The 18492-nt window shown below is 35.0% G+C and overlaps 3 protein-coding genes across 3 annotated transcripts; all 3 read right to left on the bottom strand.

The window, feature by feature from the left end:
• Window positions 1-1840: 1840 nt before the first annotated feature.
• LOC142620400 (uncharacterized) lies at window positions 1841-7902 on the bottom strand. The gene is made up of 7 exons (XM_075793773.1): window positions 7677-7902; window positions 5279-5378; window positions 3477-4970; window positions 3176-3324; window positions 2850-3054; window positions 2509-2753; window positions 1841-1941 (listed from the first exon to the last, which is right to left on the bottom strand). The coding sequence occupies exons 1-7, from the start codon at window positions 7900-7902 to the stop codon at window positions 1841-1843; spliced, it is 2520 nt and encodes an 839-aa protein (XP_075649888.1).
• Window positions 7903-10673: 2771 nt separating this feature from the next.
• LOC142620399 (uncharacterized) lies at window positions 10674-11018 on the bottom strand. The gene has a single exon (XM_075793772.1). The coding sequence runs from the start codon at window positions 11016-11018 to the stop codon at window positions 10674-10676; it is 345 nt and encodes a 114-aa protein (XP_075649887.1).
• Window positions 11019-11866: 848 nt separating this feature from the next.
• Window positions 11867-16565, bottom strand: LOC142619776 (glutamate dehydrogenase A). The gene is made up of 9 exons (XM_075793053.1): window positions 16241-16565; window positions 16031-16144; window positions 14145-14366; window positions 13960-14034; window positions 13710-13826; window positions 13366-13616; window positions 12613-12688; window positions 12444-12530; window positions 11867-12322 (listed from the first exon to the last, which is right to left on the bottom strand). The coding sequence occupies exons 1-9, from the start codon at window positions 16346-16348 to the stop codon at window positions 12137-12139; spliced, it is 1236 nt and encodes a 411-aa protein (XP_075649168.1). The 5' UTR covers window positions 16349-16565; the 3' UTR covers window positions 11867-12136.
• Window positions 16566-18492: the final 1927 nt, after the last annotated feature.

Raw genomic sequence — 18492 nt, 5'->3', positions numbered from 1 at the left:
TCATGCCCAGCTGCTGTCTGCCACAATCAGACCATATAACTCTCTGCCAGCTGCTAGAGCAGAGCATTAAAAACTCTTCTTGCTCACCAAGATTAAGTTACAACACAATGGGACCTTAACTAAATCTCTAAACCTTCATTACCTTTCAACCAATGCTTCTATTACTTGCTAGAAATGTGTTGTAATGGAACCTTGCACCAAAAACACAAACATCCAAAAGGGGAAACATTTCCAGCAGACCCCCAGCAGTGTATTCAGCACTTGACACCTGGCTAGGAGTGACATCAGCACCCATTTAATGCTGAAATTCCAGCTGCCAGCTGCCAGCTGCTATGCCTAAAATAGCAAGATACCCTTGAAAGAGACCTTATCATTTTCAGCCAAACCCATAAATAAATGCTGAAATGTCATCTCCAGCAATCTGAAATCACCCAAATTTTGACCAAAGTAACAGTTGTCTTATGACAGCTGTGACAGCTGTCTCATGATAGTTGTCGCATCTTTTTCTTACAGTTAGGACAGCCTTTTCAGAACAGCTAACAGCTGACCCAGTAGCCTGGGCATTACTCTTTTTTTTTTTTTTTTTTTTCCACATTTGGTTAAAACCAAAACCAACTTTGTAACTATCTTTTCTCTTGCTGAAATACATTTATTTTCTGTTACTTTTTCCCCAGCAGCTCTTACTCGAAATAGTAAGAACATCTTGAAGCTAAACTTACCATTTTTGCCAAAATCTTAAGATGGATTTTCTAAAGATTCATTACTATTTGGGACAGACTTTGGCTGATAGTATTTGCTAAAATACCCCCTCAAACTCAGCTTTAAATGGGACCCCTCATTAACACCTCAAGGGGGGACACACCAAAGGGAGAAGAACTCTTTCACAAACCTCTTTATTCTCTCTCCCTAAGCTCTGAATGAAGTTCTGAGTTTTTAGTTTCAAAATCAAGAACTAAACTCTTCAGCATTTAGCTCACAAATGCCTTCATAAGCCCTTATCCACCCTCTAGCAGCAAATCCCAGTAGTAAATTCTAGCAGCAAATTCCAGCAGCAAGTCCCAGCAGCTTTGCTAAACACACTACAGCCTTATTACCTCTTTTATACTGATTCTCTCACTCTTCATACTCAGAAAATAGACCTATCTTACTGCTCCCATCTCCAAGTACTTATACATATCTCCATATTCTACTCCTACAAAATCTTTCCTCTTGGAAAGCAATCTCTACAACTTTTCCAACGGTTGTAATATCATATTTTTACTATCTTCAACTGCCATATCTTTTATACTTTCATATATCATACATATTACAAACACTACATCCCACAAAACATCTCTTTCTTCACTTCTCTTACACAATCTCATACATATTTACTACAACATTACATATGACTCACTACACTCTTCTAAACTCCATTCTCATACTCTCTCATTCTGAAGTTCTATTGTTTTGCTACTCATAAACACATATCAATACTCTTCTCTCTCTCTTATAAAAGCCCTTCTCATGGAAGGCATAAACTTTTATTACTAAAGCCCTTCTCCTAGAAGGCACCAAGATCTCACATCAAAACCCTTTTCATGGAAGACACAAATCCATCTTACATAAAACCCTTCTCTTAGAAGGCACAAATACTCCATACAAAAGCCCTTCTCATAGAAGGCAACACTACTCATAACTTCATAATAACTAAAAGAGCATTGTCAATGGGAAAACTCATTTAAGTGCATGATAAGAGGAGCAAGCTTAACCAGCCCCTACACAAAGCTGGACATACTCTCTCTCCCTCTAGTTGCACCAATTTTCCCCCTTCGATCTTGAAGTTATTATGGCAAATTGCCTATCTACCGCTGGGGCTACTCTGCTGGGATATCTTCAACTCACAGAAGCTATACAGCTGGGCTACGAACCACACAAAGATAAGCGACTTAGCTTCCTTATCTTTAAATTTACATTATTGAGCACATGAATACTTCACATTTAAATACATTTTACTTTATTCCAACCATTGTTATTAATACCGTTTCGGACCCCGTTTTGGTTTGTCTAGTGGAATGGAATATTTCGGTATCGGCCGATTTCGGCGTACCGTTTTAAGGTGTTTCGGGTTTCTAAAAATTAAATTATATATATTCTTGTAAAACATAAAATTGTCAATTCTAATAAATAAATAACTAAATTTCAAATAATACAAATCATTTAGTCTTAACTCTTAAGTCTTAAATATCAATAATAACATCTATTTAACATCACACAATAAGAAGATTTACAAGACAATAACTAAACATCAAATAATACAAAACATTTAGTCTTAACTCTTATGTCTTAAACCTCAATACAACATCAAACAATAGGAAGATTTATAACAAGTCATTACTCATTACATAAGCCCATAATAATTAATAACTAATAAGCCAACAAAATTTATAACATAATATTAGTCCTCCTCATCATCATCCATGAGAGAAGGATCAAATTCATCATCAAAAGAACTCCCATAAGAACTACCAACACCCATTGGAAAATTTGTCAAGTCATGTTCATTGTTGTCATCATCATCATCGTTATCAACATCAATAGTTTCAAGTTCAGCATCCTCTTCCACATTCACTATGGCTGCTGGTTCATTAAGACAATCCCAATTTATGTCATCTGGATTAAGAAGTGCAGGTTCTTCAGCCACCCAATCTCCCATCAAGTCAATGTTATCCAAGCTTATAGGATCTAATGCATACTTATTCCTTTGAATGTTCCTACCAATGAAATTATTAAACATTAGTAACATTTTATAAATTAAAATTATTTGAAAGTACATTTCATTTACATATGAGTAACGATGATAAATTTACCTTTGTCGAAGCCTCAAATTATAATGGACAAAGACCAAATCATTTACTCGCTTATGTTCCAATCTATTTCTCTTCTTTTGAGTGAACATATTCAAATGTGCTCCAATTTCTCTCACAACCATTGCACTACAACATTGACTAAGCACACGAATGGCAAATGATTGTAAATCGTGAGCTCCAAGGCCAAATTGCTCCCACCATGAAACTACAATAACAAATAAAAATATAAAATAAGCATTGCCCATGTAATCTTACAATAACAAAAATAAAGGATAAATAGACATATTGAAAGCAAATAGAAATACTATTAAATTATTAATGTTTACCCGGATTTAGTCTCTCTCGTTGGCGGATTGCTAGTGATATGCCAAAGTCACCAATTGACTTTTTGTACTCATCAAGTTGTGAACTTATTTTGTCTTGAATGTCGTGATCGGAACCAACCTCATTAGAGTGCTTAGCAACCCTCTTTGAACTTCATTTTGCCTTTTAAATGAAGGCCTAAAGTAAATTGGGTGTGGTTAAGAAAGCAACTCCGTCGCATGCAAAGGACTATGAAGTTGTTTGTCCCATCTAGCATCAATAACTCTAATATAATGTCCATACAAAGAAACTTTGTTCTTTAACCTTCTTTTTATTTCCTCTTTTGCTTTGTCCATTGCTTCATACAAGTACCCCATAGCAGGTTTCTCATCCCCATCAACAAGACGAAGTACTCTAACTAAAGGCTCACTAACTTTCACTATGTGCGTGCATTGAGACCAAAATGAATAATCTTCTAAAACAATTTTACTAATCTCCTTCCCAACGGTGGTCTTAGCATGGGGGCATGAAAGCCATTTATCACTAGTGAACATTTGTCTAAGCTCTTTTTTGAACCTTAGCATGCTTTGTAGACTTAAGAAGTTAGTGGCAAACCTTGTAATTGCAGGACGACATAACTCTCTTCCATTTGTAAAATCTTGCCTCATCAAGTCTAAAACAACTCCATGGTTGTAAATGAACTTTGTTATCTTTTTTGCCTTCTTAATTGCTTCATCAACAAGAGGGAACCACTTAGGATTAGCAAGATTCTCCAACATCAAGTCTATGCAATGAGCTGCACAAGGAGACCAAAATAAAGTACCATACTTCTGCTGCAATTTTTTTCCAGCTTTTTTATAGGCAGAAGCATTATCTGTAATCAATTGCACAATATATTCCACGCCAATTTCTTGAACAACATAATCAAAAATATTGAACAACGTTTCAGCATCCTTTGTAAGGCCTGAAGTGTCAATAGATTTCAAGAACATGGCACCCCTTGGACTATACACCAAAAAATTCATTATTGGTTGCTGTTTTTGATTTGTCCACCCATCAGACATCACTGAACATCCATATACTTTCCGATCATTTTTTATATCTAACAAAAAGTCATTAACTTCATGCACAGCATTTCTCAAAAGGGGTCCCCTCAACTCATAAAAAGAAGGCCCCTTAAATCCCGGCCCAATAGAAGCAATGGAATCTATCATAGGTTGATAATAGGGTGATTGAGATGCATAGAAGGGTACATTAGAATGATACCACCATCTTGCCACATTCATTTTTGCTTTATCAATCATTGCTTTTGTAGCCAAAGCACTTCTTATAGAGGGTTGAGCACCAGGGGTTGTTCTAGGAGCAAAATAACTCTTAATTTTCTTCTTTACTCTTATTTGACCCATATCAATGTCAACATCCTTTCCCCTAGATTTTCGTTTACCTAATGTTTGAGGGGGACTCTTTTCAACAACCCTAACCTCATCCTCCTCCTCATCAACATCAAATGGATCACCATATGGGTTCCCACTCGATCGAATCCTCTTTTTAGTTTCTTTAGATTTTTTTAATTCTTCAATCATTTGTTTCATTTGAAACCTAATATCAGATGAAACAACTTTACATGATTCAACTTGACCCCTAATCCCAGCAAGATGATACTTAAGTCTAGTAATACCACCCCCTTTGATCAACTTATTACAATGCAAACATATAGTGTTATTTTTTGCGTTAGGCACTGCACGGGCATGAGCCCATGTGGGATCCTCTGATCTTGCAGGGGCAGAGGCCACAGAGGCAGAAGAAGTAGCAGCTGAACTATGATGATCAACCATAGTTTACTGTTCAATGAAATGTAATCAAATTCAATCAAATGCAGTGGCTAAAATTTAATTTAATTTAATTTGCATGAAGTGAATGAGCAAACAAATTACATATCTTAAATGAACAAATCACATATCTTAACTTAAGTACACTTAATCGCATATCCAAGAGGAAAAAAAAAATAGAAGTTCATGACAATCCGAGAGAAAAAAAATAAAATAAAACCACAACAAATGAACAAATGACTTCAAAAATTTATAAATCCAATATTTCTAAAATAACACTTATTATGACACACACACCCTTCAGACTCGTGTTTCACTGCAACACCAGCAACACAAATCAGAGAAACAAGGATCAACCGATCAACAAAGCCCCTCATTTTGCTATCTCCAATTTCTCCTTCAGAATATGAACATTAAAGTTCTCATTTCTTACAAAAATTGGCAATTTAAGTCAAGATTCTATTCCCTGTCTCTATTTCATTTTCCTCTTTATATGTGTGTGTGTGTGAGTGCATCAAAACATGTAAAAGTTTCAGATATTCTCCACACTTCTATGAGTTCTATCAAATGCAAAACAATTCGAGAGAGTGAGGGTAGAGAAAGAATACCTGGCTGAAGTTGAACCGTTGAGCTTCAATCCGAGAGAGTGAGAGAAAGAGGGAGTCACGAGAGAGTGAGTTGATGAGGCGATGAGCAGTGAGCGGCGGCAGTGAGTGAGAGAGGGATTTGAGAGTGAAAGAAAAGAATGGGAGAGAACGAGAGATAGCCGAATAGAAAAGAATGGGAAAAGATTAGGTTTTTACTTTTTAGACTTCAGTTAAGTCCAAAACGGTGTCGTTTGGACGTTTTTTTTTTTTTTTTTTTCCTTCCCATAGGCCAAATCAGGTACCGACCGAAATTTTCCGGAATGGCCGGAATGGACCGAAACCCTCTGAAATTTGGCCCGAGGTGGAACGCTGGGTATGCCGGTATCGGTTTGCATGCCGGAACGAAAAATTCCGGCCGTTCCGGCCGGAATGGAACGGAATCAATAACTTTGATTCCAACCACCATTACAATCATTAACTAAGGCTTAAACTCATTTAAATTGCATGATAAGAGGGTCAAGCTTAACTAGCCTCTACCGCTGGCATTCTGCTATAATCCTATCAGCTCACTGATGCTACACGGCTGGGCAACAAATCATACAAAGGAGGGGCAAACTTAACTAGCCTCTATCGCTGACAGTCTACTGAAATTCGATCAGCTCATTGTTGCTACACAGCTGGGCTATAAACTATACGAACATAAGTGACTTTGCTTCCTTATCTTTAAATTTACATTATTGAGTACATGACTATTTTACCTCTAAATAAATATTGCTTTATCTTAACCGTTGTTACAACTACTAATCAAACCTATTATATCAAGCACATGTTACATATTTATTCAACCGTTATCGTGATTCTTAGACTTTGACTTTAATGGTTTGGTAGGCATAAAAGGTATACCGGTAGCCGTTGGACCACGTGGCCCAATGTTGAGTTTCAGGATGCAACTCCCCAAAAAGAACCCGGGCCTAGTAAGGTCACCCCTCCAAAGGACCACACGTGGTCCAGCAAACCGAAAAAGGCCCCCGAACAAACACTAACCCGACATATTTATTAAATGGGTTAAGATTCTTCAACTCTAACATTACCCATATATTAAACGGGTCAAGATTCTTCAACACTAACTTGAAACAAGACAAGTCAAATAGGTTCCATAGATTGGATACTAACCAAACCTTTTTATTAAATGGGTCAGTTATGTCAACCTAAATATGACACTAACCCATTAAGCTTCAACCCATAACTAGTTAATTTTGTGTCATGTCGTGTCGTGTCGAGTTCACAGGTTGCATCTAATTTTGTCACCCCTATGAAACAAGATGTAGCAGATAACACTGATAGTGAACTATCATATTACACAACGATTTTATAATATAAAAACTTGTGAAATTGAATTTTAAGACCACCTGAAAAAAATTCCTGAATCAGCCACTGTCTATGAAATAATAAAAAACAAAATGACAAACAAACATGAGGGGCAGAGGCTTGGAAAAAACAAAGAACCAAATATAGAATATATTAAATCATGCATTCCACTACAATTAATAAGGGAAGTAAGATTACCTAAAACTAATACAATGCTACGTTAAAGACACTTTTTTTGTGATGGCTCGTTAGTCCTTCATAGGTTATCACGTCGTCTCTACTGCAAGAGGTAGCCCAGGAAATCGAACAAAATCCAATTCTTCAGTTTTGGAGCCAATAATTTTTCCTTAGAACCCATTTAGTATGCAGGAGAATAAAACTGCTTAGGCCCTTTCAATGCTTTCTCATTTATGTCTCCATATATTAATATTTCATCCCCACTTTTAGGTCCTTTACTTGACTGCCTACGTACTTATACCACTACACCAGCAATATCATAACTTGGACCGTTAAAATATTTATATAGCTCTACTACTAAAATTCTACGGTTTAAAGCTCTACTTCCTACAGCAATGCCAAATGAACACAAACAGTTACCACATGCGCAATGCAATCATCATACACTTTTCCTTCACTTGCAAATCCGGTGCCTATCATAGTCCTAACTTTTTTTGAACACAGTGAAAGATCAAATTTATACAAGGCAAACTAAGTTTTCTTTCCAGTTTGCTCCGTAGTACCAGTGCTTGTATTTTGGTCTTGCCATGATGCTTGCCACTGCTTGTCATAGAAGGTAGCCTCATCAGCTAGCTTCTTCAGGTTCTCAAAATCTTCTGTTCGTCTTAAAAGTATCACACTGATTACTGTCACAAAGAGTCCTGCCTTGCATATGAAATTGCCAGTTTGGCCTACTACATCAAGACCTGTTAATGCATCTACTAAGTATGCCATGAAGAATCCTACCATTGCAGCTCGACCTACAAGAAGATGCAAGTGAGAGGTAGTAATGCAAAGAAGTTTTTAGAATAATGGCTAAAATTTTCATGTTGTAAGAGTTTAAACTTTTAAGACAAGTGATAATTTATCACATGGTCTTGAATTCGAATCCTGTCTCACTCAACCTCCATTTAAAAGGTTTAAAAGCTCACTTGTTGAGTCTTACTTTTTAGTGGATCTGGGTTGAGAGGTGTTAGAATAATGATTGACTAAATTCATCATTTTCTAAGAAATTGAAACTTTTAAGATAAGTGGTAATTTATCAGAAGTGAATTGAAAAGTCGAAGGCCAGAGGTGCTAGAAGTTTCGTTATAACCACTTATCAGGCTTCTGGGAGATAGGACCTCACGAACCAGGGACGGAGCCAAAGCCGAAGGTTTGGGGGGCAAAGTTTGGGCTTTAATTAATAAATATATATTTACATATATATATATATATATATTTACATATATATATATATATATATATATATATATATATATAATTGCAATATTTTAGTCATTAAGGGAGAGAATTTAGGCTAATTTTGATATTGAGAACCCAAAAAGTGCAGTACCTGAACTTGATTTGTGTTAAAATTAAAAAGCTTGTTTTTTTTTACTGTGAAGATAGAATTTTATTGATTAAAGGGTTTGCAAAACACCCTCTGAGAGTATACAAGACCAAAATATTACAGGCCCACCCCATTTGACCAATGGGTTACGTATCCGTATAATAGTAAAAAAGAAACATTACAAACAATTGGCTGGTCACGTAGCTTTTTTTATTTGCTTGTCATGGTTCGGCCAAGTCTCTGTTCCAACGCTGATAGTTCTGTAAGAGAGTTGACGCACCTTGAAGAATGTCCTTTGGCTGGGACTGTTTTTCCTCAAAGCAGAACCTGTTCCTGGCGTTCCAAATGAGAAATTATTTTGTTTCATTCAAGTGCTCTGTTTCTTGTATATAAAAGCAGAGCTGCACTTTCCTTATTCATTCAATGAGAAATTATTTTCTCTCATCTTCATCTTTGAATTTATCTTCTCATATGAGATAGCAAACAACATATATATGGGGTGTTTTGAGGGCCCTGATCATAACATAGCTCTGAGATTAATTCTTTTGGGCTAATTGAACATTAACATTAAATATACCTATACCTATAGAAATTTTTTTTCCCCAAAATCCAAGGGGGGCCATGGCCCCCCCTGGTCAAAGAGTAGCTCCGTCCTTGTCACGAGCCATGCCCACCAAGGTATTATGGAAGTCCTAAAGAGCACTGGATCTTGGTTTGTGGCTGCTTTTGGATGCAACTCAATGAACTTCCTCCTCCTTGCTTCTACAAGACCAACATAGATAAAACATACAAAATGTTTAGAGATATGTTTTGTTGAACTTGGTCTTAGCCTTATTATTCATTGAGTAATGATTATCATACACTCGCTATTGCACACTCACCATACACACAATGTAGTGGCAGAGACAGAAATTGGATCAGGGGACAAGATTAAAAGACAAAATTGAAAGTAAGAAATTAATCTGAAAATATTAATTAATATTAATAACAAAGTAAATAACCAACTATATGCTAATGTAATTCTCATACATAATATGTAAACTTTAATTTATTTTTTCACACCTAGTTTGATTTACTTAATTGCCCTCGATAATTTTTTATATGCTGAAACCGTTGCATGATTTCTTCATACTCAATAGTTTTGAATGTATCTTTATCAATATATGTGACTAAGAAATCATTTATCTATTGAGATTTCATTGGATTGTGTAATCAATTATTAATTATGTTTATTGTTGAAAAAATTCTTTCAACAGTAGTTATTGTAATTGGTAAGATCAATGACAAGGTCACTAGCGAGTAAAACAATGGATATAAAACATCATTTTTTCATTTCTACCATTATTCTAATATAAGAGTTGTTGGAATGTAGGCTATTTATGTGTAAGAGAAGCTGTCGTGGTAATTAAAAAAAAAAAGAAAAAAAGTTAGTTATCCTTTTGTTTAAGGCGCAAATAATACATTTTTGTACAATATAGTAGTATTATTAGAGCAATTTTTAGAAGTTCAAGGGGGGCACTTCCCCCCGACGCCCCCACCCGACGCCCCTGACACAATGCCATGTGAGCTGAAAACACAATTTCAAAGGGAGTATGTAAGGAGTATGTAATTGCTAGTGTGTAACAAGATTTTCCCTCGTTTATAAACCTTTGCAGCCTTTTAATGATATGGGAATGTATAACTGAAGTTCAGGATTCCAGGTGCAGGTATATATGACTGTTATTACCCACCGGTTTACAAGTACTTTTTCTTTCAATATTCACAAATATAATCTTTCAGCAAGGATGCTTATAACAGTTCAAACCCATATTCCATAGCATTTCCCTCACCTTCTAAAGGGTTTTAATGAGAGAGGAAGAGGTTTGCTTGGTAAAAGAATAGGTTTTCAATTCAAAAAGCATAGCATCATTTACATGTGGACTTGATCTGTATGGGGCGTCTGCAATATTTATGTTAAACAGAATATTACAGGACAACTCAAAATTGTAATGTTGCCAAACATATTTGAGCAGAAGAGGTTGTGACAATTTTCTTTGTGACTAGTATAGCCTTCCTTGCCATAATGGATGTCAAACAATGAGTGAAGTCTGTGAACAATATTTGTTTCTAGTGTTTTTATGCCGAATAATTTTTACTTGTGAACCTCAGAGAGGAAGAGAGAAGCTGTACCTGCAACAATGACACCATCCTAGTCCATCTTCCCATCATGAACAAACATATTAAGATCCCATGTCCCATTCTTCCATCGCTCATCGACAAACTTTGGACCACAATGTCTGCTGTCTGTGTCTGAACCATGCTCCATCTCATCTTTGGCGTTGTTTGATTTTTCATTGTATGAAGCAGACTTCACATGGTGTTCTGCTGTGTTATAACCTTTTTGGCCTTCAACATCCAGTGTAACAACATTTGCCACCTGCTTTGACCCCAAAGAGAGTGCAGTACCCGATTGAGGCTGTTGCTTCTTAATGACATGATGTGTGCAGGATGCTATATGCAATGAGGAAGTAATGGCCATGGAAGCCATGGCCATTCTAAGATTGCTCTTCCTCTAGCTATTGTTTTGGCCTATATCTTCATATCTAGTATCTTTCCTTCTTATTTTATTGTTTAAAATGGTCTAGATAGAAAGTATGGAAGAAGCCCATGCTTTGAAATATAAAAGATTATCTTCCCTCCCCTGTTTTTGTCAGTGAAGTTATGGGCAAGCTATTCTATTTACATGTGAATTTTCAGACTTCAAGTAATTGACAGAATTGGCAATATCTGGGACATTGGTATGTATGACTTTAATGAAAGTATGAACAAGTTGCTTCCTTTATCAGGTATGAAACTACTTGCATTTATTCCCTGATTTGTTGCCGCTAGTAAGACTAAATGGGATGGTGTTGATGGCTTGATGCCACATCATTAATCTCAACCCTTAAAAAGGTGAAAAAAGGTAAAAGGGTAAAAAGTTAAAGAGAGGTGCTACATTCACAATATTTTTACAACAAATCATAAGTGTTTAGTTGTTATTTGTTCTAATTTGAAAATATCATTGAAATTACTTTTTTACCCCATCAATAACAACCTATAAAACTTGTCATATAGGATTTGTTGTGAAAATGTTATGAATATAGCATTTCTCAAAGTTAAAATGTGAAAAAATTTTATGAGAGGGATGGGAGGTATTGCACCCAGTGGGTATTGCATCGAATCTCAGTCCGATAACAAAGTTCAGTGTTTAAAAGTCTCGTAACTTAAAAAGCTATGGCAAATGATTCTTTAATCCAACAAGTACAGAGCCTGACAATCAATCAACTAGAGCACATATTATTCACCATTAAAAGTGCAGATATGATTAGACTTTTTGGAAAATCAAGAACCACAAGTAGTGGCTGAAGGCCAAACTTAAATTAATCTGTTGATTTCAAATGGAATATGCAAGATAGCATTTCATTCCCCAACAAAATTGATAATCGTAACAACAATAACAATGACTAACACATCTTCAGACAAATTGCTGGTAATAATTTTCTGTTGTCTAACAAATCTGTTAGATAGCGGGGTGTAAGAATAGCTTCCAAGCTTACTTTCTTCAGCTGTGAATAGGGATAAGGTTGAAGATAAAGGAGAAATGGAAAAAACAGAAGACTGAAAAGAAGCAATTTATGCTTCCCAACCCCTTAAGACGGTGGAACGTGCAACCCGGTTTACCCCTAGTGTAAAAGCACCCATCCGGAGATTACAATCATGCGATTTGCACATATTCTTGACATTTTGAAAACCTCGAGTCATGTACCTCTTAAGCTCCCTATTTACCTTCTCTTCATCCCACATAAAACCTTGAATATTCTGCAAAATATTCAAATTGCATCATGTAACAGTCCTTAAATGTAACGAATCTATTTGAGCATATGACACCCATTGCACATATGTCATAGATTTCATAGGGAGAAAATATCTGTTTTGTTACCTGAACCCACTCAAAATAGCTAACAGTCACACCCCCAGCATTTGCATATATGTCGGGGAGTATTGTAACTCCCTTCTTACATAGAATCTGCAATAACATAATCTCATGCATCAGAATTCTATAACTTTTCATCACATGAATGTCCTAAAGACCCAAAATGCAACTTTACCTCGTCTGCTTCTGGATCAGTAGGATGATTTGCAGCCTCTATAATGTACTTAGCTTTCACATCTGCAGCATTTTCCCTTCAAAGGATGAATGAAAATTTTTAGGCAAAAAGATTTTGGATGTGATAAATCAGAAGATTAAACTAGAAACATATCCTCTTTTATTTTCCCACAAAACATTGCAAAAGCTAATATCAATTCTAATCAGCAACAGTTTTTCAACTCTCAAAGCACTATCAGTTATGAAGTAGTTTTTAAGGAGGGCATAAGATATCAGATGAACTATATGGATAGTTTCATTTCATTTCTTTTTTTCTTTTTCCCCAAATAAAATAGCTACTACACAATGTACTATTACCTAACATTTGATTTAGTTTGGTACCATACAAATGCAAGAAATTGGAGTCCTGGCTAAAGAAAAAGATATGGGTGATGAACATAAATAACATAAAAATCAACTAAAACTCAATTGAACTACGTTAAATAATGTTAAATTAAAAGGGCAAATGAAGCTTTAATGGATAATCTGCACTTGCATGCATTCTCACGCACACACAAATGAAGTATTAGCATAACATTAGTGCCAATGTTCTCATGTCATATGAAATATCCTCAGTTTCTTAAATAATTAGAGGGTTGTCTCCTGTCACTGACATTGGAGAAGTAACAGTGTCCTTTAAAAAATAAACTATCAATATGCACTACTATTGAAGAAATAAAAAGGTAGGAATAAATTTCTTGCACAAGGTCCTAACCTGTTCAGAACTCCACCTAGAGCACATGGGATGAGAACATCACATTCATGTACAAGCAGTTCGCGAGCATCCATGGAATCTCCACCATTGAAATCTTTTAAACTGCCAGTTCTTTCTTTATGCTTAAGCAATTCCTTTATATCAATTCCACTTGGGTTCTTAACTGCACCGGTGATGTCACTCACTGCGACGACTTTACCGCCTTTCTCATGAATTAGCCTTGCCACCCATGAACCCACATTCCCAAATCCCTACAAATTTACAAGTTTATAAATATATGAAAAAATTTCAACTATGAAAGGATTTTAACTATTATAAGACAGACAAATAATGTACAAATCTACCTGAATAGCAAATGTCAAATCCTTGATTGACTTCCCGTGCTCAGCAAGTAATGCTTCTGTAGCATATACAACACCACGCCCAGTTGCAGCCTCTCTACCCAGTGATCCACCAAGATCCTAAAACCACAATTATAAACATATGTGAGAGAGAGAGAGAGAGAGAGAGAGAGAGGTTTATCTCTGATAAATTTCAACAGCATCTATTCCAAATTTAAGAAACAGATTACTTCTTTTTAGTCTCAGTACTTACTATGGGCTTTCCTGTCACAATAGCTGGTGAGTGACCATGAAATTTTGAGTACTCATCCAAAATCCATGCCATAGTCTACACAAATAGTTTTTTGATGTGTAAGAGTGAAGGGTAATCAGCTCCAATAAGAATAGTTATGGAAAAGTATAGAATCATAAAAAAAATCAGCAGGGCTTTCATAAAACCTGAGCATTGGTGCCCATGTCTGGCGCAGGAACATCAGTATGAATTCCAATGAGGTCATGAATTTTCTGAGTAAAGACCCGAGTAAGACGCTCCAACTCGCTCTTACTTAAGTCCTTTGGGTTGCATCCAATCCCACCCTTTGCTCCACCATATGGAATGTCTACCACAGCAGTCTTCCAAGTCATTAGTTGAGCCAGTGCATTCACTTCATCAGGGTCAACCTTTTTAAAACAAGCTTATCATTAGTCCACAGAAAGAATTCTCTGTTTGAGTAAATCTATAAGATCAGTACAATCATTTATTTTGAAAAAAAAAATTCCTTGGGGATTGCAGATACATCTGGAAGTAACTTCCAGAAGAATGATACACGAATCTATAACCTTTTCAATAGAACTCTAAAGTTCCAGTTTTAAAAATCTCTAGCTATTTAGTTTACTACCAAATCCCTTAAAGGATCAGTAACTGCCGAACTTTCTGCAGAAGTTAAAAACTTAGAAGATGATTAAGGAATGAGTTTGATCCAAAAACTTTTTTTTTCTTCTAATGAACAAAAATTATTATATAATTGCTCTTGCACCACATATGTTTCAAGAGAATGAATATAAACCACAAGGACAATTTTTCTTTTCTGCTAGGTAAAACTCTTGGGCGGATTTGACCACCAGACATGCCCTTTCACTAGGGAGGGAAGTGCCAATTGGCATAAAGAAAGGCCATTGGCAACCACAATAACATTTAAAACCAAACAAAAGACAACTTTTAACTTTATATATGGCATATTTATATAAAGCCACAGCTGTTAACATACTGTTTATGCAGTACAATAATCAATGAACAATATCTCTTATATTCAAATACAAATCCGCTGTCTCACATTTTGTGTTCCATCTAATTTCTTCAATCATAATATAAAATAGCAGTGGTCCAAGCTATGCATTAAACCCAGAAAATCATCCTACTTCATTTAATCAAAATTTGTTTTCAAAGGCAGAGCTTTTAGAATAAGACATATTTTGTAAATCAACATGTTCTCCTAGTTCCTCAATAAATCCAACTGATGTTTTCTATCCAAATTATGATTCCAAAAAAAAAAAAGTGGCAAACTTATAGACATTCCATCAACTGTTTAGCTAGACCATGATAACCTTTGATAGCAAACTACAAAAGCAAAATTCTTCCAAGCCATCAACCTTGTTATCAGATAATAATAGGGGGGGTCTTTACTAAAATTATAACATAATGATTAGTGACAAACTGAACGGAGTCAATTTTACTTTTACCCCATCAATTCTTACATTATTGAGTAGTGTTTATTACGCATAAACTGTTTTACAAAATTTTACATACATCTAATAAAGCAACTGAAAATTTTGACCCTACCAAATTTGTAATCACCCCATCCACTAAGCCTCCGTTCTATTAGCATAATGCATCCAAAAAGTGGGGATTTAACTTTTTTTGTGAAGCCATAGCAAAAAACAAACAAAAAAAACCTTTATGTGAAGTACACTTAATGTCATGGTTAAGACACACACAGTAGTATATTATTTTTTGAAAAAATTTTATCGAAAATTGAAAAAATTTTGACAGCGTTTCAATTTTCGATAAAATTTTTCCCAAAAATAGTTGTAACCGGACCCATTACTTTATTTCAAAGGACCCCCAGATTAAATTATAGAGTTTGAAAATAAATAAAAAAATTTCTGAAAAGGACCCAAAATCCAAAAACACGGAAGACCAAGATCCAGTGATTCAGCAAAAGATTAAGAAACAATACCAAGTTAACATCAATATCCAGTGGAAACAAACAAAAATCTTAGAACCGACAAAAGAAGACAAAAATATGAAGTTTGAACAGAAACCAAAAAAAAGTGAGAACACAGACCTCAGGATGATATCTGATCCCTCCTTTCATGGGCCCACGTGCATTGTCATGTTGTACTCTGAACCCAATGTACGATACCAGACTCCCATCATCCTTGGGGATCGTGCACTCCACCTAACCATAATCAAACACACACACAGCTGTTTAATTTTCTTGGAAAACAAACAATACCCATGAACTGAAAAAATGAAAAAAAAAAAAACTCCAAACCTTGATCTCCCTGAATGGGATCAAGAGGCTCTTTTCAATCTTTGAGTCCAGCCCAAGTAAACGTGAAGCATGGCGAAAATTACGGTTGGTTGCGGCTAGAGCGTTCATTGTTGGATTGGTAGAAAATTTGAGAGGAGAGGAAGAAGAAAGAAAAGGCTAGGAAAGAAAGAAAGGAGAGAAGAGTTATAGTGAGAGAGTAAAAGAAGGAAATTTGGACTGAGAAAGAATGAATGTGTGTGTGTGTGTAATGTGGGAATATAGAGAAATATATATATATAGAAAGATAGATTGGAAAGGAAAAGTGTAGAGACTAGTTCAATGGGTGTGCGTGTGAAGTTGGTGAGTGGTCAAGGAGTTTAAAAGAGAGAGAGGAAAAGCTAAATATGGTGACAACTACTTGTTGGATGATGTTGCCTTAAACTTCCAAGTTGGATCATTATCAAGATAATTTTTCCACATTACACTAATGCCCTTGTCTTAACCTTTTTTTTTTTAATAAAATTTATTGGTTATGTTTTGTTATGGCTTAAAATAATTCTAAAATCCTAATCACATCATTTAAAAAGATATTTAAAAAAGAAAAACTAGACAACTACATTTACTGTCCTTGTCGCTCTATTGAATCATAATTCTAACACTCATTTCTTACTCTAGATTATACTTTATTTAAAGAGAAATACTATGTTAATAAAAATTTTACAACAAATTCTAAGCGGTAAATTGTTATTGGTTGTTGTTAGTGGAAGAAAAAATTTCAATTATAAACTTAAATTAAAACCAATAACAACTTCTCTTAATGTAATTTTGTTGATGTAATACTTCTCTTATTAAAATGGGCACAGAGTGTGAGAATTTCTTTTTTAAGTGAGGTAAATCCGAGACAATGATTGAACTCATGATATTTTATTTTGATATTATGTTAAATTATCAATTCTCCTAAAAATTTAAATTATTAATAAATGATAAATTTAATCAATTAACTATAATTATAACAGAAGTGCAACGTGAGAAAGGGAGGAGTCGTTACCTAATATTAGAGGAAATAGTTTGAAGAGAATATATCTCACAAGCATTATATCTTATAATGATGAAGAATGGACAAAATTTACAAAATTTAGAATTCATTATATGTTTTTAGTTTAGTTATTATTGTTTCAAACTTAACAATTAAATATTTAGAATGATTCCATTTAATTTTTTTTAAAAAAAATTTGCGAAAAATTGAAGAAAAGTGGAGGTAAATATGGGAATTTAATAGATTTTTGTTTGGTAGTTTTTTGTTTTTTTTTTTTTTGTTTTTATGGGTGGTAAGTTTTTTCTTTGTTTGTGGAAAAGGGAAAAAAGATGAATCACGTAAGTAAAGCCATCCAAATTGGAAGCCGCATAAATTCGAGAAGACAAAGCAAAGGTGGTGGTGTGGTGTGTCTAGTCATTTCCATGGCTGGGAAAGATCTGGACCGTTCATATGATGCTGTCAGCTTTGACCAAATAAGTAGCGGCCAATCACTTTATTCCTCGTGGCATTTGATTCTTTGAAAGTATTTTTGGAAGGTAATGTAATTTTACACACATTGGAGGCTGTGACGAGGCGCCGCGGCCAATAGCTTTCCACGAAATTAGGGGTTGGCAGTTTCGCCGCGTCTTGATGACGTGGACTGGATGATGAGCTTGCCAGCTTTACTCTGACTAACAAATCAAATATTAAAAAAAAAAAAAAAGCAAAAATAGGATAAAATATATTATTTATGAGGGGCACCACACCACAGCCATCTCACACTTTATGTTCTTTTCTCTAATCGACTTCCACTCCTCAGAATACCTTATATGGATGAATTGCGGAATAAATTGTGCTAATTTATATGATACTAATATTATTTTTATTGATGAAGCTTTATATTATATAGTAGAAAAAGAAAAGAAAAGAAAAGAAAAGAAAAGGTTCACTAATTTTTGTTTCCCTAGGACTCTGAGTAGTTGCCAGAAATCAATATTATATTAGTTTTCACCAACACATTATTTTATTTTATTTCGAAAATCAACACTATATTAATTTTTCTTTAAAAAAAAATTAATTTGTAAAGTAGGTGGAGATTTGAACTCTAACTCTTCTAGTAAAAAAGATCATTATTATTATTTTTTTTTATATATACAAGATAGAATTTCTACTCTAGTCTAATATAAGTGTATATGTGTGTGAAGTTTCCTCTTAGAGACTTGAACCCTGGCCCTTGCCCCTCCCCACACTTCACAAG

This window comes from Castanea sativa, chromosome 12, assembly GCF_040712315.1.
Source record: "Castanea sativa cultivar Marrone di Chiusa Pesio chromosome 12, ASM4071231v1".
In the NCBI taxonomy this organism is placed as follows: domain Eukaryota; kingdom Viridiplantae; phylum Streptophyta; class Magnoliopsida; order Fagales; family Fagaceae; genus Castanea; species Castanea sativa.
This window is presented reverse-complemented; position numbering and strand designations above follow the sequence as displayed.

What these genes read in the sequence shown, in the direction of transcription:
- LOC142620400 (XM_075793773.1), bottom strand. Translation starts at nt 7,902, where the DNA reads ATGGTAGGATTCTTCATGGCATACTTAGTAGATGCATTAACAGGTCTT. An exon ending in AGACCAAAATACAAGCACTG is followed by an intron (nt 5,379 to 7,676) that starts GTACTACGGAGC and finishes CATATTCTGAAG; the next exon opens with GAGAAATTGGAGATAGCAAA. An exon ending in ACGAGAGAGACTAAATCCGG is followed by an intron (nt 3,055 to 3,175) that starts GTAAACATTAAT and finishes TTGTTATTGTAG; the next exon opens with TTTCATGGTGGGAGCAATTT.
- LOC142620399 (XM_075793772.1), bottom strand. Translation starts at nt 11,018, where the DNA reads ATGGCCATGGCTTCCATGGCCATTACTTCCTCATTGCATATAGCATCC.
- LOC142619776 (XM_075793053.1), bottom strand. Translation starts at nt 16,348, where the DNA reads ATGAACGCTCTAGCCGCAACCAACCGTAATTTTCGCCATGCTTCACGT. An exon ending in TTGTGACAGGAAAGCCCATA is followed by an intron (nt 13,827 to 13,959) that starts GTAAGTACTGAG and finishes TTGTGGTTTTAG; the next exon opens with GATCTTGGTGGATCACTGGG. An exon ending in ATTTGACATTTGCTATTCAG is followed by an intron (nt 13,617 to 13,709) that starts GTAGATTTGTAC and finishes GTAAATTTGTAG; the next exon opens with GGATTTGGGAATGTGGGTTC.